At 32.4% G+C, this 24,335-nt stretch overlaps 2 protein-coding genes across 2 annotated transcripts; both read left to right on the top strand.

Moving 5' to 3' along the window:
• Positions 1 to 256: 256 nt before the first annotated feature.
• LOC139855691 (26S rRNA (cytosine-C(5))-methyltransferase NOP2B-like) lies at positions 257 to 8,285 on the top strand. The gene is made up of 18 exons (XM_071844941.1): positions 257 to 402; positions 585 to 841; positions 1,300 to 1,463; positions 1,594 to 1,657; positions 1,772 to 1,905; positions 2,002 to 2,085; positions 2,184 to 2,258; positions 2,364 to 2,435; positions 2,527 to 2,600; positions 2,692 to 2,744; positions 2,834 to 2,943; positions 3,098 to 3,166; positions 3,267 to 3,341; positions 3,579 to 3,671; positions 3,752 to 3,831; positions 3,912 to 4,011; positions 4,130 to 4,389; positions 7,888 to 8,285. Exons 2-18 carry the CDS (start codon positions 595 to 597, stop codon positions 7,976 to 7,978), a joined length of 1,845 nt encoding a protein of 614 aa, XP_071701042.1. The 5' UTR covers positions 257 to 402; positions 585 to 594; the 3' UTR covers positions 7,979 to 8,285.
• Positions 8,286 to 9,444: 1,159 nt separating this feature from the next.
• LOC139855692 (early nodulin-93-like) lies at positions 9,445 to 10,252 on the top strand. Its single transcript, XM_071844942.1, has 4 exons — positions 9,445 to 9,578; positions 9,696 to 9,757; positions 9,863 to 9,938; positions 10,071 to 10,252. Exons 1-4 carry the CDS (start codon positions 9,530 to 9,532, stop codon positions 10,157 to 10,159), a joined length of 276 nt encoding a protein of 91 aa, XP_071701043.1. The 5' UTR covers positions 9,445 to 9,529; the 3' UTR covers positions 10,160 to 10,252.
• The last annotated feature ends 14,083 nt before the right edge of the window (positions 10,253 to 24,335 follow it).

Below are 24,335 nucleotides of genomic sequence, written 5' to 3'. Positions count from 1 at the left end.
AAGATAAATTTATCTATTTTTAGCCTTTAAATACTTAACTAACCTAGCTCCAACACTATTCAACTATAATTAATATTAATAATAATAATAATTAAATTAGTAGTAATTAATTAATAATAATAATAATAATATTAATAATAATTAATCAATTAAAAATAAGATTTATTTTTTCATTTAATAAAAAAATAAAAATAAAATTAAAGAAATATAAAATAAATAAAATACACAAGTACAACCCCTCGCAGTCCCATCTGAAAATACCCCCAAATCGTTAAACCCTAAAGCGCTAATATATACTCTCTTCCATCCCGCCCTTCTTTTGTTAAACCTCTTCCCTGCTGCTGCTGCTCCACAATTTCTCTGTTGAATCTTCTGCTATTTCATACTTTCTACTTCTACAACGTAAGTTATTATTAATATTACTAGTCCTTCATTTAATTTGTTCTTTTGTGAAGTAAATTATCACTCAATGACTTTGTTTATGCTCAATTTACTCATGGTTTGTATTTCCGAATAGGTTTTATTCAGTTCTCCGTAGATGTAAATCTAAATTAGGGTTTTAATGATTTGTTGCTATTAAACAGTGTAGGTTGAATGGCTGCTAAAGGCAAGAAGCATGTACAGAAGAAACTAAGCAGCAAAAGAGAGGACGAAGTTAAAAACAATAAAATTAATAATAAGAGCAAAAAGAAAAATGATAATAATATTCCGACTGATTCTTCTGATGAAGAAATGGAACAACAACAGAGTGTAGATTCAGGTTCTGATTTATCTTCAGATGATGATGCATTTGCAGCTGATATATTGCAAGGCGGCAGTGATGAAGATGATGGTGATGAAGGTATTTGACTTTATTCATTGTGCCATTTGATTAGGGTTAAATAATAAACATTTTTTACTTTAGTTGCAATAAAATTATCATTTTTTTTTTTAACGATGACAATATATATATGACCCGTTTACTAGCTCATTGGAGCACACAGTGGCGGCGGTACTTGAACCCGACCACAGATGGGGCGGATGCAAAACTTATTAAATTTTTCATTAACAGCTGGGGCAAACACTAATAAAAACCTTAGTTTGTAGTAAAAAAAAGAATTTTAGTGTAAATTTTTTTTTTTTAATCCAGCTGGGGCGGATGCCCCGCCCTGTTATACATATATTCCGCCACTGGCAGCACAGCGAGCTCAAGCTATTATATGTCTCGCGACGTCTAATGCAAATTCATGATGCTATTATGCATATTGAAAGTTGATTATAGATTTAATGTGTGTTTCGTTGGTTCATAATTGTTTACAGAGATGGGATCAGGGACGGATTCTGATTCAGATTCAGGTTCTGATATCGAGGGTCAATCTAGGGCCATTGATGAAGCAAAGGAGATTGAAGAACAGGAGGCACACGATGAACTACAACTTAACATCAAAGAACAACCTGATGACTTTCGTTTGCCTACACAAGAGGTTTAAGAGCTGTTATCTATTTTTTCTCCTTATCTATTATTATTTTTAATATAGTTGTGCTTAAATGACTTACTCTATATGTTATGAAACATATATCTAAAGTGCTGTTTTGGATCTGATTCTGTTTTAGGAACTCGAAGAGGAGGCACGCGGGCCCCCTGACCTCACTGGTCTTAAACAAAGAATACAAGAGGGTGGGTCTTATTTTGTTATCATAAAACTAACTTTTCACTGCTGCTTCTATGTGTGTGCGTGTGTTCACTTTCACCTTTTTTTTTTTTAACTTCATTTCATTTTATACTGCCCAGTCGTTCGTGTACTCTCAAATTTTAGTTCTTTGAGGCAAGAGGGAGCAACACGAAAGCAATACATTGAGCAACTCAAGCTGGATTTAGGATCATATTATGGCTACAATGAGTTTCTGATTTCTTCACTGGTTGAGGTAATTTGGGTATATTGTGTACATCAAATCAACGATTATCTGCATGGATATCTAATCGAGTTCTATTGTCTCTAATATTAAATATTTTTCTTGTAGATGTTTCCACCTGTTGAACTTATGGAACTAATTGAAGCTTTTGAAAAGCCTCGGCCAATAACCCTTCGTACCAACACATTAAAGGTGATACAGAACATAACATACTTTTATTATCAATTCCTTATTTTGTTTGTTCTTCACCTTCAACATTATCATTATACCCCCTTCTTCTAATTATATAGACACGAAGAAGAGACTTAGCTGGTGTCCTGTTGAATAGAGGTATCAACCTAGATCCATTAAGCAAGTGGTCAAAGGTTAGGATGATGACTCTTTTTTTTTTTCTGAATTGAAATTTTGTTGTGGGATGCGTCAATTAATTAATTACACTAATATTTTTTTTTTTTACCATTACACCACAGGTTGGTTTAGTTGTTTATGATCATCAAGTGCCTTATGGTGCAACCCCAGAATATATGGCTGGTCATTACATGGTATGTATAACCTAGTTGTTTCGTAACTGTAATTTCCTTATAACGGTATTAAATTCTTCTGTTTTGTTTGTTTTGTATACAATCTTTACAGGTGCAAAGTGCCAGCTCCTTTTTACCTGTGATGGCCCTTGCTCCTCAGGAGAACGAACGAATTGTTGACATGGCGTACGTATATGACATATATATCCTTTTGCATCTTTATATAACCTTATTACTATTTTTATAAAGTATTAAACTGAACTTTTACTTGCTGTAGGGCCTCTCCAGGTGGTAAAACGACTTACATTGCTGCCCTAATGAAAAACACTGGTACAATATCTATGTACATTCAATCTCCATGTTCACATTATATTCATTAAAAATGTGACCTCTTACAACACATATCCAAATTTTATTAGGTATAATTTATGCTAATGAGATGAAGGAGCAAAGGCTCTCTAAATTAACATCAAATTTACAACGATTGGGTGTTACAAATACTGTTGTATGCAGCTACGATGGGAGAGAGGTTAGTTTTCTGGCTATACATATATACATATATTATATATACCAGTCAGACTAAGCTGAGCTGAGACTCCTTTTTATAGTCATCAGTATACTTTTCAATATCATGGTATGGTTTTTCTAATTCACTAATATTTTGTTAAATCTAACTTCTTCAGCTGCCCAAAGTTTTGGGAAACAACACAGTAGATAGGGTTTTGTTGGATGCTCCTTGCAGTGGTACCGGGGTAAGTCATTCAGTGATAAGATAAATCTAACATTCATATCTGTGTCCACTGTTGTTTTTTTTTTCAGTTGAACAACAGTAAGGAGTTTTTAACTGTACAGGTTATATCTAAAGACGAGTCCGTCAAGACCTCAAAAAGTGCTGTTGATGTACAGAACTGTTCACGTCTACAGAAGGTACCCATAGCCTTTTTAAGAATTTAGTTATTCTAGTCGTTTAACGTATTAAGTTTCTGTTTGTTTATCCTTATGTATATGGTATTATAGATAGAGTTTATAATAGGAAAATAGTTCACCTGTTGCATTTAGAGTCAGTTTGGCCGTATTATGGGGTAAATGTTTTGGGATATGTATGCTTAGGTTTGTTAAATGTAATACATATCAGAGCTCTGATATTGAATTTTTCATTTGCAGGAACTAATACTTGCGGCGATTGACATGGTGGATGCAAATTCAAAATCAGGGGGTTATGTCGTTTACTCTACATGCTCTATGATGGTTATTGAGGTATGTTGTCTGAATATCATATATCATAATCTTTTATGTACATGCCAATTTTTTTTTTCTAATCTCTTGGGGTCTTGCAGAATGAAGATGTTATAGATTATGCACTCAAAAAGAGGGATGTTAAACTTGTGCCATGCGGATTAGACTTCGGTCGCCCAGGGTATTGTTTTTCCATCCCTTGTTTTCTTAATTGAAAATTGATTAAATGTTTAGTCTAAAACCCACTGTTTGCTCTTTTAGATTTGTTCGCTTTAGGGAAGGTCGATTTCATCCGTCTTTGGAGAAGACTAGACGTTTCTATCCTCATGTCCACAACATGGATGGATTCTTTGTTGCAAAGGTATGCCTTTTTTTTAGCATTAATGTTTACCTCAGCTGAAGTTGTACGTATGTATAGAGTTGACAAATATTGGTACTTTTTATGGTCTTTGAAAGTATACTTCCGTTTCATATTTCAGTTGAAGAAAATGAGTAATTTAAAGAGACCTTCAGCAGCTTTTGAACTAGGAGAAGTTGTGGAAAAAGGCTCCGAGATTGATGAAGCTACCACGACAGAGAACCCTGTAGTAGAGCATCATCAGAAGAAAGGCTCGTTAAAGAAAGAGAATAATAAAACGACAAATCCTCTTAAAAGAAAGAAAGATGAAAAACCAGCAGTCCCCTTTGAAAAGCGAAAGAAATACAAACCTCCTCCCAGAGAAGAAATCTCCAAAGCCAGGTTAGCATATATATATATATATATATATATATATATATATATATATATATATATATATATATATATATAGTTGGGGCATGATCAATGGGGAAGTAACTAATCGGGGGAAAGCGGGGGGAAGCAAATTTTTTTTTTTTTTCGTTTTTTTTTGGAATTTTTTTTTCCGGCATCAAGATCACACGAAAATATGAACATTTAGAAGAGACACTTCGTGATGAATGTTATTATTTAGGCGGGAAAACGATCGACAAAAATAACATTCAAGATAATATTGTTCGTGAAGAATATGAACGTTTTTTTTTCATGTTTTGTGAAGTAAAATTTAGCCCGATTTAGAGTTTAGGGTTTAGGGTTTGGTGTTTTGGGTTTATTTCATAAACCCAAAACACCAAACCCTAAACCCTAAACCCTAAACCGTTCGTGTTAAAAACTCAATCTAAATCCTAAATCTAAACCCTATATCTAAACCCTAAACCCTAAATTTCTAAACCCTAATATCTAAACCCTATAAACCCTAATATCTAAACCCTAATATCTAAACCCCAATAGCTAAAACCTCAACATACGCTCGAAAAACACGATACTTGTTATATATTACTTCTTCGAGCGTTTTCCCGTCAAAATAAAAACATTTATCACAAAGTGTCTCTACTAAATGTTCATATTTTCATCCCATCTATAATGTTCGTGAACAAAGTTTTTTCAAAAAACGAAAAAAAAAAGTTTTTGCTTCCCCCCGATTGGTTACTTCCCTCTTGATCCTACCACTAAATATATATATATATATATATATATATATATATATATATATATATATATATATATATATATATATAGGGTCATAATCAAGAGGGAATCACTTTTTTGGGAAGGGAGAAGCAAATTATTTTTTTTTATTTTTTCGTTTTTTGAAAAAACTTTGTTCACGAACATTATAGATTAGATGAAAATATGAACATTTAAAAAAGACACTTTGTGATGAATGTCATTATTTTGGCGGAAAAACGCTCGAAGAAAAAAATAAAAACATTCAATGCATTGAATGTTTTGCTGCTGAGTTTATTTGCATCGTTTTGTTTTCATCTTGTGTGAAGTGTTTTATTCGAATTTAGCCCGATTTAGAGTTTAGGGTTTTGGGTTTTGGGTTTTCGGGTTCTTGTGTGAAGTGTTTTTTTCGAATTTAGCCTGATTTAGAGTTTAGGGTTTAGGGTTTAGGGTTTTGGGTTTTCGGGTTTACTCCGTAAACCCTCAACCCTAAACTCTAAACCGTTCGTGTTAAAATATTCAATCTAAACCCTAATTTCTAAACCCTAAACCCTAATTTCTAAACTCAAAACCCTAATTTCTAAACCCTAATAGCTAAACCCTAATTTATAACCCCTTAATTTCTAAACCCTAATTTCTAACCCCTTAAAAAAAACACAGCAAGAAAACATTCAATGCATTGAATGTTTTTATTTTTTTCTATGAGCGTTTTCCCGCCAAAATAATGACATTCATCACAAAGTGTCTTTTTTAAATGTTTATATTTTCATCTAATCTATAATGTTCGTGAACAAAGTTTTTTCAAAAAACGAAAAAAAATTACTTCCCCCACTTCCCCCAAAAAAGTGCTTCCCTCTTGATTAAATCTCTCTCTCTCTCTCTATATATATATATATATATATATATATAGGGAGATGATCCCTTGAGAACTCTACTTGGTTGAGAACTCTGAGAACTATGGTGAGAACTATGGCGGGCGAACAAAAAAGGTGGGAAGGACGAACAATTTTTTTTGTTCTGACAAAATCAAATTAAAACATCAATTGATTTGCCCCAATTTGATAAGAACATAGACTCACGCATTAGCCCCAATTTGATAAGAACAGATACTCAAATGCTTTAAAAAAAAGCCAAACAGAAACTCACGATGCCTGTGGTTTCAATTCATCACACAAATTCACATCACATAAAAATTAGTAGTCACATGCATTAGTACTCACATCACATAAAAAATTAGTACTCACACATAAAAGTTAGTAAGTGATTTGCCCCAATTTGATAAGAACAGAGACTCACGATTGCTTTTTCAAAGTTCGTCAAATACAAGATCGTTTATTTATATACATGTCCACTTTCATATTTGTATTCACGCCTTTATTTTGAGATTTACTGATATTAATAAAAATGGCGATTTAGTGGTTAATTTAGTTATTGTTTTGAAGATGCAATCCGATGCATCTTTTTTGTAGAACGGGTGTGAAAAGAGTGTATAACATGTCGTTCTACAAAAATTGTAGAACCAAAAGCAAAAAAATGCATCTAAAATTGAAGAATCAAAATTGTTCGACCTTCTATTTTTTTGTTCGAATTATAAATGTAGAACGAAGAATTGTTCGAACATCTCAAAATTGTTCGAATTACCCATTTTTTGTTCGAATTCAAAATGTAGAACCACAATTGTAGAACTAAGCATTTTTTGCATCTAATCAAATTGTTCGACCAGCTCAATTTTTGTTCGAATTCACAGTAGCAGCTCTTCATGAAGAAGATGAAGACCAAATTTTGTCAATTTCGAATTTGATAAAATTGAGCTTGATAAATGATTGAAATATTATCCTTATGCTGCGATTTAGAAATTTTTTTTAATGAATCAAGGGCCAAAACAACATCAAAATGAAGAATCATTGATGAACAAGAGACTTTTTTCTTCATATGAACTCCAAAATCAAAATCGAATTTTGGACGTTTTTAGGAATCAAATCTTTCACAAAAAATGCTTAGAATCATCATGATAACCTTCATCAATCATCAATTCAACCAAAAACAACACATATCGATCGAATCAAATAGCTAGAAATTAAGCGCTAAAAAATGTTCGAACAAAATCAATTTTTGTTCGCCCTTCTGAGTTCTCAGGGTTCTCACTCAAAAATAGTTCTCATTTGATCCCTGTACTATATATATATATATATATATATATATATATATATATATATATATATATATATATATATATATATATATATATATATAAATACAGAATATTCACACTATAGGCAAAATTAATGCTTCTAGTTCAATGATTACCTGCTATTATTTTGGGTTGTGGCGGGTGGGTGAACCAGGAATTTCTTTTACCGGGGTGAATTTTTTTTAAAAACGTAGCATCTTTTTATGGGCAAAATATGGAGGCTTTCGGGGCAAAATATGTCGACTTTTGGGCAAAAAAAAAAATCACTTGGAGCAAAATGAAAAAATCCAAAATTTTTGCAATAAAAAAAAAAAAAAAACCACTGGGGGCAGGTGCCCCCCGCCCCTTAGTTGCTTCACCACTGGTTTTGGGCTTTTGGCGCCTTTAAGTTTCAATATCGAAGGTTGCAAACACGTGTAGGCAGTAAATAAAAAATCGTTGCATTCGGTGCCTCGAAACCAGGGGACCTACGATATCTCTTATTTATTTATTTATTTCTTTCTTTCTTTATGTTTAAGAGGCTGTATAATGGTGCTATGCAGGGAAGAGAAGAGAGAAGCGTTAAGAGAAGCCAAGAAGAAAGCTACTAAAGAAACAAAATCTGCAACCAAAAAATCTAAAACCGTGGTGTGATAGGTGCACGCTATCAGTCCGTATTCTATATATCTGTTGTAGAACGAAATAGGTCAACCTTTTCAGCTCTGGCCAAAATATTTAGTTGCATTTTTCTTACTGAATCTGTTTCATCGTCATGTTTAAGGGAATTGAAACAGAGTTATAGGGCTTTTTCTGTAGCACGTAAGGTTTTGTTGAAGACTTGTGAACTAATCATATTGAACTTGGGTTGCATCGTTTTATCCTTATTCGCATATGGAATGATATGCTAAATCTAATATAGTTTGTCGGTTATTTTTGTAGGTCTTAAAATAATAATTATCTTCTCTGGTTTTTTGACTTAAAGTGCCTGTTAGTTTAACCCTAGTTTTCTTTTTGCCTACAATTTTTATTTTTGTTACTATTACTAGTGTGTGTAATGTTGAATTGTGCCTAATTTGATAAAACCCTAATTTGGCAAAACCTGCATTTGTTAATCAAAGTAAATAATATTTTTATTTTAGTTTTCAAAATCAGTTCTCGTTCCATGAACTTGTGGGGACATAGCTCAACGGTTATCTCCATGTACTTTGCGTCATGTGATAGGAAGAGGTGATGAGTTCGATCTTTAGGGGTGACATGATTTTTTTTTAAAAACAACTTAGCATCAATAATGGTGGTATACTGGTATATATTGATCATATAGGGAGGTTTTTACCGGATTCGTTTACGGACCTTTACCCAGTATCACTGCCCGAATGGATGTGTTCCCGGGTACCGTTGATCGGGTTCGGGTTTCCGCTGAACGTGTGTGATACATTCAAATGGTGAGGGTCGTTGAAATAAATGATCTACTTATGTCAAAGAATCGTCGTTAAAAAAAAAAAAAAAAAATTCACTATGAATAATGTTAGTAACTTAAATTTCTTATGTGAGATGAGTTTTGGACATTTGCTGTATGTGATAAATATTACATAAACTAAGAAGTATGTTTAAATTTACAATCTAAATAGTTCACATTATGGTAAATCAGTTTCAATATGAAAATTGACAAATAAAAAAAAAAACAATTAAATAATAGTTCTTCACTTCTCCCTGATATCTGATTTAGTTTTTAGACCAAGAATCTAAGCCAAAAATGTTATAAGAACATGAACCTGAGTGTAGTACATGCACCTTTATTGAATGCATTATTACACTATTACAGTCTTAATCCATTGGATCAATAACTCTCATTTTACTATGAAATTTTTAATTTATTTTATTAATCTTTTAACGCCTTTTTAATATTTTTAATAACTTTTGTATATGTACTTTTACAATACAACTGACTAGAAACCATGTGAACTAGTAACAAAACCATCAAAACCCCCCAATCTTAAATCTTGAAACATGAACCCCAATACACCTGACCTGCAAATTTGTCTCACCCACCCTTTATCCATTACATGCCTATAAATATACACTCTTCTTTCTTCATCCAAATCAATCAATCTCACTTCACATTTTACAACTTACAACAACATCCAAAAGAGCTAAAAATTATCATTCAATTTCTTCACATATTGCATCAGTGAGCCTTAAGTACAAATGGCTTCATTTGACCCTAAGATAAACATGGCCAAGAGATGCTCTCATGGTACTTAACAATATTTTTATTATCAAATTAGTAATTAGTAATCTATTAATGTGTCTCTAATTCATGCATTTGTCTTAAGTTTAATTAGTACCTCATTATGATTTGTGAATTGTACAGAAGGAGTAGTTGCTGGAACTAAAGCTGCAGTGTTGGCCAGTATTGCAACTGCTATTCCAACTGTTAGTGGAATATTTTATATTTATTAGTAGTATTTTTTTATATAAACATGAATGAATATTAATTTATTTATTTAGTTACTTGACTAATATTAATGGATATTACAGATTGCAAGTGCTAGAATGCTGCCATGGGGTAGAGCTCATCTTAACCACACTGCTCAAGCTCTCATTGTTTCCACAGGTTCTTATATTTACTAATCCTTAATCCCCTTTTCATATGGATATATGATATTTATTATTTTCCTTTATATATTTTTAAATAATAATGACATAGATTTATTATTGTACTGAAGTTATAAAATGACTTGTGTAGTGGCAGGAGCTGCATATTTCATAGTTGCAGACAAGACTGTTCTGAAAAGTGCTAGGAGGAACTCCTTCAATACTAATACTCAACCATGAACTTTTAACTGCCTTCTTAGATGCTTGAAATTTAATTATTTTCAGTTTATGTAAATAAATAATAATAATGTCGAATATGTTTCTCATTTTTATAGGGAGAACTTCACCTTTGTGTTTGGTTTGTAAGTTGTAACTTTTGACTTCATGTGCTGTAATAAAAGTTTATTAAAGAATGAATTTGCTATTGAGATTCACATCTTAAGTGTATCAATTCTAACAAGGGGGTGAAAACATGAGAAATACATTGGGTTGTAACATGAATTTAAGAGTGTCATCGGTTTTAATGATTCCCTATATAACAACTTTGAAGTACTCTGGATGCTCGTTTGACATCCATTTTTATAGATTCTTGAAATTTTTTGAATTTCAAAGTCATCGGTTAAGCTGGACATTTAAAGAACTACACAAGCGTCACTCTCGTAAATTCGATCAGATAAATAATGTTGAATAACATAACCCGTAGGTGATTATGTTTTATTAATAGAACTAGATTTATGAGCCCGTGCGTTGCACGGGTACTCATCCGAAAATTTTATATAGTATATTGCAAATGTATATGAAATAACAACATTATATTGTTTTAGAGCTCGTGCGTTGCACGGATTGGTACGAAACCGTGCAAAAACCGTTACATATATCATTTTAGTATGTACATAGTGATAATAATAATAATAATTTATGAAAATATAATAATAACCAATGACACCAATCATATATTACAATACCACACGTTAAGTTGTTACATAAAGTTAAAAAAACACACTTAAAGTTATGAGCCCGTGCGTTGCACGGAGACTCTTCGGCAAACATTATCGAATCTTTTAATTCTATATAAATTCCAGATGTAATGCATACAGTGTCAAAAGTACTGTTGTAGTTGAATTAGAAAATATTGTTTATACTTTTCTAAATAATCTACATACAGTTACTAATCTAAATAATGTACATAGTGCAGTAGCTGTAGCATACAGGAGTCACAAAGTCAGCACAACAAAAATAATAGTTAGTGGTGATTTGTACCCAATTCCAATTTAGCAAACCAACATAGCATAGACCACCAGTTATGAGTTCTAAGAATAAAGAAACAACGATTAGTATTATTAGTATGATATATAGGTCAACGGTTAGTAGCACCTTTTACTTCGATTACATGTGTGATTCGAAACCTATGCAAGAAAATGGCTCCTCCTCTTGTAACATTACTTTCTGCAGAACCCGACATTCAATATGTTGCATTAAGGAACATCAACCTTATTGTCCAACAGTCACAGTATTAAAAGAACTATCCTCTAAATTTTTGTACTTTTCAGGTATTCTTTTGCAAGTACAATGATCCAATATACGTAAAGATGGAGAAGTTGGAGATCATGATAAAGCTTGCTTCAGATAGAAATATCGATCAGGTGACTGAAACTCTACAAAAGTTAATTAATTATTTACTCTATTCATTCAATAGATCATGTTCAGTATCTAGTGGAAATGATCAGATGTAGTGAGTCTCATGATATGTACTGTGTATCCCCAGGTGCTATTGGAGTTTAAAGAATATGCTACTGAAGTATATGTGGATTGTGTCCGAAAGGCTGTTCGTGCTATTGGGCGTTGTGCTATCAAGTTAGATCGAGCAGCTGAGCATTGCATCAGTGTTCTTTTAGAGCTTATCAAAATTAAAGTAAATTATGTTGTTCAAGAAGCTATTATAACATTTACGAATAAAAGCATACCACCACCATAAAATACTTGTTCAACAATGTTAACATCAGCTGCAAGACAATTAAAAAGTGCAATGAAATCAACAACCAAAAGCCAAAATATAACATTTACAAACAAAACCATACCACTGCCTAAAGATGTTTGTTCAACAACGCCTACGTCAGCTGCAAAACAATTTAAAAGTGTTACGAAATCAACAACCTAAATCCGACACAACAATCAACTACTATCTAAACACAAAAATGTACGTGTTGCAGATAAGAGGTTACAATTGCATTACCAATAAACGCAAAATAAAAACAGTACCATATATATCTTAAGCCAGTGAGTCGGAGGCATCTCAATAAGAGCTTCAAAATAAAAGCCAAGGATGTAAAATCCCTTAATTGAACATGGTGGAGTGGTGGTTTTACTAATCGTAAAAACAATCGATATGCACATAAGCATACCTTTAGAATTGAAAACTCAGTAATCGTTAGATAAAGGAAGTTTGTGAATTCGAGAAGTTTCAACACATGGTTCAACTAAATGGCCATAGTCCATCATAGCAATAAATATACATAGTATTATATATGCATACATGATTGAAATTCAAAAAAATACCATAACAACAACACAATAAAGGAAACATTACATAAAAGTTAGCTTACCATTTGCAACCAAATGTGTTTAACGTTTGAAAGTCGTAACCAAAATGTGTTTCGTTTGACTTTTTATAATTGATACATACATGTGTGTGTGATAGATAACTTATGCAAGTTGTAAGCATTAATGCACCAAAGCCATCGTACACAATCAGCACCCCAGGATCAGTCTGCGCAGATACCACATCGTTTAGTCTCATTTGTATATGGATTATGTTAAATGGGAAACGGGTACGATGGGTTGATAAAAATATCATTTAAAAAGGAAATTGCTCAAAAGCAGCCGAAAGTGTATATTTTGATAGGAAACGGGTCAAAATATTACCTTCATCTCAAGACCATTGCTGCAAATTGCGTCTACTATTTCGAGTTTTGTACCATCGATTTCGATCAGAAGTTTCGAGTTACGCCTACGAACCCCAACGAATTTCGCATCTTGATCATATAACACAACCGACTGCAGATCACGAAGAAGCAGTGATCTGGTTCAAGAAAACAATCACCAATTGAGTTTATTCGATTAAAAACAGGAAGTGCACATGTGGCAATATCGGCAATATTAGCCCATTTATATAGAATTGGATCTAACTGATAATATTACATAAAAAATCAAATGGGCTACTTAAGCGAATGGGTTAAGCTGGCCAAATGTCATCTAGTGTGTAAATGCTTATTTAAATGACTGGTGCACCATGTATTCTCGTCTGACATGTAACCCAACCCGCCCAATTTGTCACATTTACTAAAAAAATATAAGCTTTAACTCATTTAAATAGTATACATAACTGGTGCATCATGTATTCAAGTCCGACATGTAACCCAACCCACCCATTTTGACACATTTAGTTCTGCCTGAACAATCATTAGTTAACACAGGTGCAGTCGCAAGTTTAAGAGGTGCAGGACCAACTTTCTGACCCGAAACAGAAACAACAGCAGGTACAGAGCCAAATTTCTTACTCGAAACAGATACATGACCATATTTTTTACCCCATTCCGAAACAGTAACTTGTGGAGGCTGAGTTTTCTGACCCAAACAGAAACAACAGCATGTGCAGGCCTAATTTTCTGACCCGAAACAGAAACGGCAGCATGTGCAGGCCCATTTTTCTGACCCGAAACGGAATCAGCAGCATGTGCAGGCCTAATTTTTACGACACGAAACAGAAACATATGACTCAAGTCAGTATTACCAAATAATAAAACGTTGATGAATATAATTGAAAAATATCACAGGTGATACCACATGTGAGGTTTTAGGCAAATTGTACCTGAATTGCATAAGATCAACAAACATTGCTTAAGATAACCTGCAAGTACATTTCTATTGATCCATTATCATATATTAGCATATGAACCAAAAAAATATATTGTATAATCCAAGTTCAGTGATGCATAATAACCTGTTGGAGCAAATCGCTCGATGTGTGACATAATGTGAGGCGCCAATCGACACACTAATATGGAGATGGTATTCCATATCACACAAATATTCTCTTACTCTAGATTATAAATGTCGCTAATAATTAATAATTAAGAACTGGACCAAGCGCAACAAAATTAATAATAAACTCTATGATTGAAATTGACATGACAACGGGTAGTCATACGTACCCATATCTTGTAGCCAACTTGAAGGCTTTGTATTCCTAAATAAAATCCATATCATATATACAAATGAAGTTTAATGCACCTAGACCAAATCTAAATTCAAGATTAGAACAACCCAATCATAAGCTAAAAAAATCAATGAGTAAGGAGCAATGAAATACCTTTAGCAACTTTTAGTCGTGAAAAAGATAGGGAAAAGCAAATATCCTCCTTTCTATTTGATAGATACTTGCTATGAAATTTAAATTCAAAAGGCAGCACCACAATGACCATATACCGGTAAAACTTGCAACAAATCATTGTGTTGTCAAATATAAATTGAACATGATCACTACAAATGATGAAGAAATTCATGAAATCTATAAATGACAATCTTTAATCCTTCAAATCATTAAAAAAATTAGATGTAATTCAAGTAGCTAATGACCGAAGAAGTTAGGAACTGAAACAACTGTAATGCTAGTTCTATCTAAAAGCTTGTCGTGCATCACAATTCAAAAACTGCATAAAAACCACAACAAAATATTTTTTACTTTATATATATTGTAACTAATAAACCTTAAAAAACACTCACCGGAACCTTCCTTTACGTCACAACCTACGCCGAGTCTACATCGAACTCAAATTGAGGTCAGGCCAACAGCTTTGACAAATTTATGTATATTATGTTTACATCCACAATATTATACACAATTCTTACAATGAAAAAAATGTTTACTAACCCAAAAATGAATGGACATGGCTCAGCCTTATGTGTGACGATCCTTCCAAATTCCTTTGGACGAATACATCATTCATTGATTTCATAGTGAGGTTTTGACCTCTATATGATACGTTTTGTAAACATTGCATTCTTTTGAAAAGGCACACCATAAATGAATATATAAATCCAAGGTTTTCGACGTCTGATGATTTCTACGTATAGACAATCACCGTATATAATAGTTTACAATACTACATCTGTTGACAATGCAGTCAAAATAAGATACATGGTGATGATTTTGTGAACGCAAAGTTTTCTTGAATAAAGCATCTATGACTCCATGCACATAGCTTGTATAACGTATAAGCAAACAGCGAAAGACTTCTAGAAACCTGAGAATAAACATGTTTAAAAGTGTCAACACAAAGGTTGGTGAGTTCATAGTTTTAATGTTGCGCATAATCTGTATATAAAGGTGGATCACAAGATTTCAGTTGTTCCATCCAGAAACGTTTATCAAAATATTCTACGAAATTGAGTACCCTGGTAACTAAACTTAACGTATATATAATTTGTACCCTTTGTATAATCATCTTAATAATACACGCAAACCAACGTGTACGCTTCTCAAATAGCATACGTCCGTTAAAAGGCTAGCGCTCTAGCTCGGACGGGGATATCAAGCCCTGTGGATCCATATACTACTACTCGCGCCCACCAGTTCTTATAACCGGCAGTTACTAGTTACCAAAGCTAAGGGATTTTCGGTTCAAACTCAGTATAGAATTTAGTATGTACTTGTGTCCATTGTTTAAAATAAAGTGCATGTATTCTCAGCCCAAAAATATATATTGCAAAAGCATTTAAAAAGGAAGCAAATGAAACTCACCTTAGCAGCACATAAGGTCATTCATCAAAAAGTGACCGTAACTCGAAATGCAAGATTAACCGTAGATCTCAACCTAGAGAACATATGTTGGTCAATACATGTCTAATAAACTAGGTTGGGTCATAGTGTATCACAATCCTAATGCTCGAGACCGACATGCAGAAGTTTAACAAAAGTCATCTCAAAAGTCAACCTGACCCAATATGATCTTTTAATCTATACATGTTTATTAACATAGTATAAGTCTTGATAATTGAACGAATTTATAGTTTATCAAACTCAAAATATTATTTATTTCAGGGGCTATATTATATTTGAATTATCATGGCAATCGAACATGATTTTCATATAGTTTTCCAATACTTGAAAAATCAGATTATAGTGTTTATAAAGCTTTAAAACATGATAAGACAGTCAACTTTGACAATTGTTCAACAAGACGAGACGTGCCTTATATAGAAATTCATTTACTCGATTAGTAATATTTGAAAATCCAATTTATCAATCTTATAAACAAGTTGTTTAAATATCAATTACAGATTCAAAAGCAATTTCAATTAATGTTAATTATAATTCAGTTGACCATAACTTTTAATCTGTTCATCGAAAACATACGATTTCTAAATGAAAAGTTATTAATTTTTCGACAGCTTTTCAATGACATGTATATCATATACCTTTTATCAATAATATATGTATCAAATTCGTGATTCATCATAAACTATCTAACGACAAAATTAAAGCATACAAGCATGCATAAACATATATACTCGAGCACTAGACATGGATACACTATTAATATATAAAAGATAAGATATAAATGCTTACGTATCAATATTGTGATTCAATATTGCCGAAAAGTACGTAGACGCAACGGAGATGATAAATACTAGTTTGACTTGCGAACAATACTCACGAACATTACCCATAACCTCCATAGTTATAACCCATAGCTTCCCTAGCTCTATCCCGCTCGGAAGGCTTGTTTGAAAATAATTCGCTCATGACCCCGTCGTAGTATTTTATGTATAATAATACTAATAATAATACTCCTAACTATAAGATTAATAATAATATTAATAATAATAATAATAATAATAATATAAATAATAAATATAAAATATAATACGGAGTAATATAGATATTAATATGTGTGTGTGTTGAGCAAACTGGCCAATTTATAGAATGTTTCTGAATTCTGACTGCCATGCGATCACATGGGTTTTTATGCCTATTTCTCATGCGGTCGCATGGCCCCAAAATTCAGCTCACAATTTTTTTGTTTTCTTGTTTGTCGACATATTATTATATATATAATATATATATAATTTATATTCATTATATATATATATATTATATTATATTCATGTACATAGTTAACTTGTAATTTTAGGTCCGTTGACTCGTACGTTGATACTCGACTCGTGTACCACTTTCGGTTTTTCGAACGCATTTTCGTACGTTTAGAAAACTAGTCTTTTACGTTACGCGACGTGTACCCTTATTAATAATTTGACTTACTCATCAATAAATTACCTTATAAAAATGTAACTTATAAAATTGAGCGTTGTGGTCATTTGCTTCTATAAATAAGTGACTCGTTGTTTATCAAAACATATTATTTTAAATCAGGACGTTTTTTTGACTAAGTTAATATTATATTTTTGTAAAAAAATATATATATATATATATATATATATATATATATATATATATATATATATATATATATATATATATATATATATATATAAACATACGTATATTTTCCAATCCAATTATAATGGTTCGTGAATCGTCAGGGTTTGGTCAAGGTTAAATGAATGTATGAATACAGTTTACACTTCTTGAGATTCAACTTAACAAACTTTGCTTATCGTGTCGGAATAATATAACGATAAAGTTTAAATTTGGTCAGAAATTTCCGGGTTGTCACAGTACCTACCCGTTAAAGAAATTTCGTCCCGAAATTTGATTGAGATGGTCATGGCTGACAATAAATACGTTTTCATGATGCATGCGAGCTGAAAATTAAAGTTTTATCATCAGCGAGTAATATAGATAAAACAATTTGGTTACGCGAAGAGTATAAATGAAGTTATCACAAAGGAGTGAAATGAGTAGGTAAAGTTTCGTCATATCTTTTGACGTAGACAGGTTGATTTCCAGAGTTCAAGAGATTTGGAGAAGGTCTTAGTAATAAGATTTGATTCTTCGGAAATCAAGGAAATTAGGATCCGCTTTAAATGCGGTCATCTGTTTTGATTACTCTGTCGAATATTTCACTATAAATTCACCCCCTTCGTTTTCTTACTTTTACCATTCCTATACTCAATTCTCAAATTCAAAAGATTGTGAAAATGCTTAATCCAGTTCTGATCCTTGTCCTTATCCTTACTATCGCAACAATTATTCTCCTTTTCCAACTTCTGACAGAGGAATCTGCTTACTTCTACTTTGCCCTTTGGGTTATAGTGCTTTTAATTCTCCCGTGTCTTTATGTTGCGATAAACGTTGATATACACGGTTTGTAATTTATGTGTTGTTATCGGGCTTTATATTCTCCCTTATATTTCAAAGTTCCTGCTTCTGTCTTCTATAATTATTGTCATTCCCAGTTAATGCTCTCTTTTATTTGCTGCGATTTATACCCTAATTTCTATTTCGGAGTTTTGTCCCTTCGTTTCTTCTTCTTGTGACTAAGCATTGCTTGTAATGGTCCAGAATTCACAGATATGAATTTCAGAATGAACATTGTTAATGTTCTAAGAAGAAAATGGTAATGGTACGATCTTGATTTGTTAAATTACCAGAATACCCTGAAAAAGACTGAATCATCAAGAAATATTTTCTTGATATTTTAGAGATTAAATAGAATACAAGAGTCGTATGTCATATCACATGATGAAGTTATGATATGTGAATCATCACGTTCCATTTAGAAACTCAGCATGAATTACTGTAATATAATCACGTTGATCAAGTGTTATTATATTATACTAACTCATGCTTCAGTTCCCGACACTGCTTCAATAACATTTAAGTTCAAACTATTCAGATTTTAGAAACTAAAACAGTTTCCTTTCTGATGTAACACTGATATCGTGAAGAGATAAATGATTTCAGATAAGAATAGTTATGAAAATATCTTCAGAAATATCGAGAATATTTATAATAAAAGATACGATGATATCTTAGAATTTCTAATATCGAAAGATGATAAAGAAGATTTGTCCGTAAAGGTTTAGAGTCAGGAGCAAGGTATTCGTTAATGACTTCAGCAGATACTGAATCATTTGGATTCTTTGAAGGCAGGTTTAGTCTTTGTAATTTGTCCACTGCCTCCTTCATGGTTTTCTCAATCCATTTTCCAGTTCCAAACCTTCTATTTTTCTGAGCTTTGCCAACACACTATTCTTTATCCTCAAACTTTTGGCTGTTAAGGTCGTTTACAGTTTTTGCTGCTTCATCAGCATTCAAAGTTATCATAACCGAATCGTCGATTATCAATCCGAGGTGTTTTTAAAAGTTTGAAGGGTTTGCATGAAGATTTTATTTGTCAAGATACATATGATGTTCTAGAATTTTTAATGACACAAATATTTTTCTGGGTTTTATGAATAAAAGTGATGTTCTAGCACAGTTTTGAAGTCAAAGTATAGCTTCGAAAGATGTAGGAATCTAAGAATGATGTCTTTTGTTAAATCTTGACTTTGGATTTTGATTTGTCAAAATCAAAATATGTAATCAAATTTGGATGAGGATGGTTGTTTTGATTTTTATAAAAGAATATATATTGTTGTGAAAGTAGTGAGTATAGTTGATGATTTGTTGAATCAAAATCGAAGAATGTAACATATTAATAGTGAATTTATATATCTCTCGGGTATTATCTACCCGTTAAAATATTCTCACCATTAACATTTTGTACAAAAGAGTTTTCTTAATTACATTCTTTATGAAAATACACCTACATATATATTTTCTTTAGATGTAATCATGATTTTAATGAGTTAACATAATATTAATCTCATCTGGTTTTCGATTAGGACTAAAGTATATAATCTCTAAAACTTTTAGGAACTACATATTCTCTGCAGAATATTTCTTCGATGAAGTTATGAATCAATACTTCATCGTTTGTTGTTGTTGGTATTCCTTGGTATCTATGGTGCGTATGACGTTGATGTTTGAGGTACAGATTGTGATGTTGAGGTGTGGGATGCGGATGTTGTTGTTGGTGGTGGTGATGGTACTGTTGGTGTTGCTGATGGTTGTACTATTGCTGCCGGTGCTGCTGCTGGTGCTTGTAACCTTTGCACCACATTCTCGAAAGCCACTACCCGAGCGTGAAGCTTGTTGACTTCTTCTATTACACCGGGATGATTGTTGGTTCGGACGAGCGGATGAATAAGATCCAGAATCTGAGATAGTATATAATCATGACGAGATACTCTGGAAATGAGAGAGAAAATGGTGCTTCGGATAGGTTCACCGGTAAGTGCTTCAGGTTCTTCGCCAAGAGGGCAATGTGGTGGATGGAAGGGATCACCTTCTTCTTGTCTCCAATGACTAAGTAGGCTACGAACCCATCCCCAATTCATCCAGAATAGATGATGGCTAATTGGTTGATCCATTCCGGTTACGCTGTCTTCGGAGTTCAGGTGAATATCCATATCGGAATAGCTGTCGGAGTTTAAGGAATTTGAACTTGATACGTGATCCATCTTATATAATTAGAGGGATGATTTTTTATATGAAATAGATTATAGAATTTAGATTGGTACTCTTCAACACATAATTTACATATGTATATATAATACCAAAATCCCGTAAATTACGGAGAAATTTTCGAAAGATGTCAGGAAAAGTTTACAGTAACAGATATACTAAGATATGAATTTTGTCGTTACACTATCTATACAGTAAATGCAGTAAGACGTGTCTAGACTTAGGAATGATAAGCATGTAATTTCTGACAAGAAATGATAAGCGAAAATTGGTAAGAACAAATACGGTCATAGTCCAGACTCACTAATGCATCCTAACAATTACCAGTTAAACACACTAATGCAAATTCTGGTTCCCTATGACCTCAAGGTCTGATACCAAATGTGACGATCCTTCCAAATTCATTTGGACGAATACATCATTCATTGATTTCATAGTGAGGTTTTGACCTCTATATGATACGTTTTGTAAACATTGCATTCTTTTGAAAAGGCACACCATAAATGAATATATAAATCCAAGGTTTTCGACGTCTGATGATTTCTACGTATAGACAATCACCGTATATAATAGTTTACAATACTACATCTGTTGACAATGCAGTCAAAATAAGATACATGTTGATGATTTTGTGAATGCAAAGTTTTCTTGAATAAAGCATCTATGACTCCATGCACATAGCTTGTATAACGTATAAGCAAACAACGGAAGACTTCTAGAAACCTGAGAATAAACATGTTTAAAAGTGTCAACACAAAGGTTGGTGAGTTCATAGTTTTAATGTTGCGCATAATCTGTATATAAAGGTGGATCACAAGATTTCAGTTGTTCCATCCAGAAACGTTTATCAAAATATTCTACGAAATTGAGCACCCTGGTAACTAAACTTAACGTATATATAATTTGTACCCTTTGTATAATCATCTTAATAATACACGCAAATCAACGTGTACGCTTCTCAAATAGCATACGTCCGTTAAAAGGCTAGTGCTCTAGCTCGGACGGGGATATCAAGCCCTATGGATCCATATACTACTACTCGCGCCCACCAGTTCTTATAACCGGCAGTTACTAGTTACCAAAGTTAAGGGATTTTCGGTTCAAACTCAGTATAGAATTTAGTATGTACTTGTGTCCATTGTTTAAAATAAAGTGCATGTATTCTCAGCCCAAAAATATATATTGCAAAAGCATTTAAAAAGAGAGCAAATGAAACTCACCTTAGCAGCACATAAGGTCATTCATCAAAAAGTGACCGTAACTCGAAATGCAAGATTAATCGTAGATCTCAACCTAGAGAACATATGTTGGTCAATACATGTCTAATAAACTAGGTTGGGTCATAGTGTATCACAATCCTAATGCTCGAGACCGACATGCAGAAGTTTAACAAAAGTCATCTCAAAAGTCAACCTGACCCAATATGATCTTTAAATCTATACATGTTTATTAACATAGTATAAGTCTTGATAATTGAATGAATTTATAGTTTATCAAACTCAAAATATTATTTATTTCAGGGGCTATATTATATTTGAATTATCATGGCAATCGAACATGATTTTCATATAGTTTTTCAATACTTGAAAAATCAGATTATAGTGTTTATAAAGCTTTAAAACATGATAAGACAGTCAACTTTGACAATTGTTCAACAAGACGAGACGTGCCTTATATAAAAATTCATTTACTCGATTAGTAATATTTGAAAATCTAATTTATCAATCTTATAAACAAGTTATTTAAATATCAATTACAGATTCAAAAGCAATTTCAATTAATGTTAATTATAATTCAGTTGACCATAACTTTTAATCCGTTCATCGAAAACATACGATTTCTAAATGAAAAGTTATTAATTTTTCGATAGCTTTTCAATGACATGTATATCATATACCTTTTATCAATAATATATGTATCAAATTCGTGATTCATCATAAACTATCTAACGATAAAATTAAAGCATACAAGCATGCATAAACATATATACTCGAGCACTAGACATGGATACACTATTAATATATAAAAGATAAGATATAAATGCTTACGTATCAATATTGTGATTCAATATTGCCGAAAAGTACGTAGACGCAACGGATATGATAAATACTAGTTTGACTTGCGAACAATACTCACGAACATTGAAATGTCCCGTTTTTATTGATTAAAAACGTTCCATATTAATTGATTTCGTTGCGAGGTTTTGACCTCTATATGAGACGTTTTTCAAAGACTGCATTCATTTTAAAACAAACCATAACCTTTATTTCATCAATAAAGGTTTAAAAAGCTTTACGTAGATTATCAAATAATGATAATATAAAATATCCTGTTTACACACGACCATTACATAATGGTTTACAATACAAATATGTTACAACAAAATAAGTTTCTTGAATGCAGTTTTTACACAATATCATACAAGCATGGACTCCAAATCTCGTCCTTATTTAAGTATGCGACAGCGGAAGCTCTTAATAATCACCTGAGAATAAACATGCTTAAAACGTCAACAAAAATGTTGGTGAGTTATAGGTTTAACCTATATATATCAAATCATAATAATAGACCACAAGATTTCATATTTCAATATACATCCCATACATAGAGATAAAAATCATTCATATGGTGAACACCTGGTAACCGACATTAACAAGATGCATATATAAGAATATCCCCATCATTCCGGGACACCCTTCGGATATGATATAAATTTCGAAGTACTAAAGCATCCGGTACTTTGGATGGGGCTTGTTGGGCCTGATAGATCTATCTTTAGGATTCGCGTCAATTAGGGTGTCTGTTCCCTAATTCTTAGATTACCAGACTTAATAAAAAGGGGCATATTCGATTTCGATAATTCAACCATAGAATGTAGTTTCACGTACTTGTGTATATTTTGTAAATCATTTATAAAACCTGCATGTATTCTCATCCCAAAAATATTAGATTTTAAAAGTGGGACTATAACTCACTTTCACAGATTTTTACTTCGTCGGGAAGTAAGACTTGGCCACTGGTTGATTCACGAACCTATAACAATATATACATATATATCAAAGTATGTTCAAAATATATTTACAACACTTTTAATATATTTTGATATTTTAAGTTTATTAAGTCAGCTGTCCTCGTTAGTAACCTACAACTAGTTGTCCACAGTTAGATGTACAGAAATAAATTGATAAATATTATCTTGAATCAATCCACGACCCAGTGTATACGTATCTCAGTATTGATCACAACTCAAACTATATATATTTTGGAATCAACCTCAACTCTGTATAGCTAACTCCAACATTTACATATAGAGTGTCTATGGTTGTTCCGAAATATATATAGATGTGTCGACATGATAGGTCGAAACATTGTATACGTGTTTATGGTATCTCAAGATTACATAATATACAATACAAGTTGATTAAGTTATGGTTGGAATAGATTTGTTACCAATTTTCACGTAGCTAAAATGAGAAAAATTATCCAATCTTGTTTTACCCATAACTTCTTCATTTTAAATCCATTTTGAGTGAATCAAATTGCTATGGTTTCATATTGAACTCTATTTTATGAATCTAAACAGAAAAGTATAGGTTTATAGTCGGAAAAATAAGTTACAAGTCGTTTTTGTAAAGGTAGTCATTTCAGTCGAAAGAACGACGTCTAGATGACCATTTTAGAAAACATACTTCCACTTTGAGTTTAACCATAATTTTTGGATATAGTTTCATGTTCATAATAAAAATCATTTTCTCAGAATAACAACTTTTAAATCAAAGTTTATCATAGTTTTTAATTAACTAACCCAAAACAGCCCGCGGTGTTACTACGACGGCGTAAATCCGGTTTTACGGTGTTTTTCGTGTTTCCAGGTTTTAAATCATT

Source organism: Rutidosis leptorrhynchoides, chromosome 6, assembly GCF_046630445.1.
Source record: "Rutidosis leptorrhynchoides isolate AG116_Rl617_1_P2 chromosome 6, CSIRO_AGI_Rlap_v1, whole genome shotgun sequence".
Lineage (NCBI taxonomy): Eukaryota > Viridiplantae > Streptophyta > Magnoliopsida > Asterales > Asteraceae > Rutidosis > Rutidosis leptorrhynchoides.
This window is presented reverse-complemented; position numbering and strand designations above follow the sequence as displayed.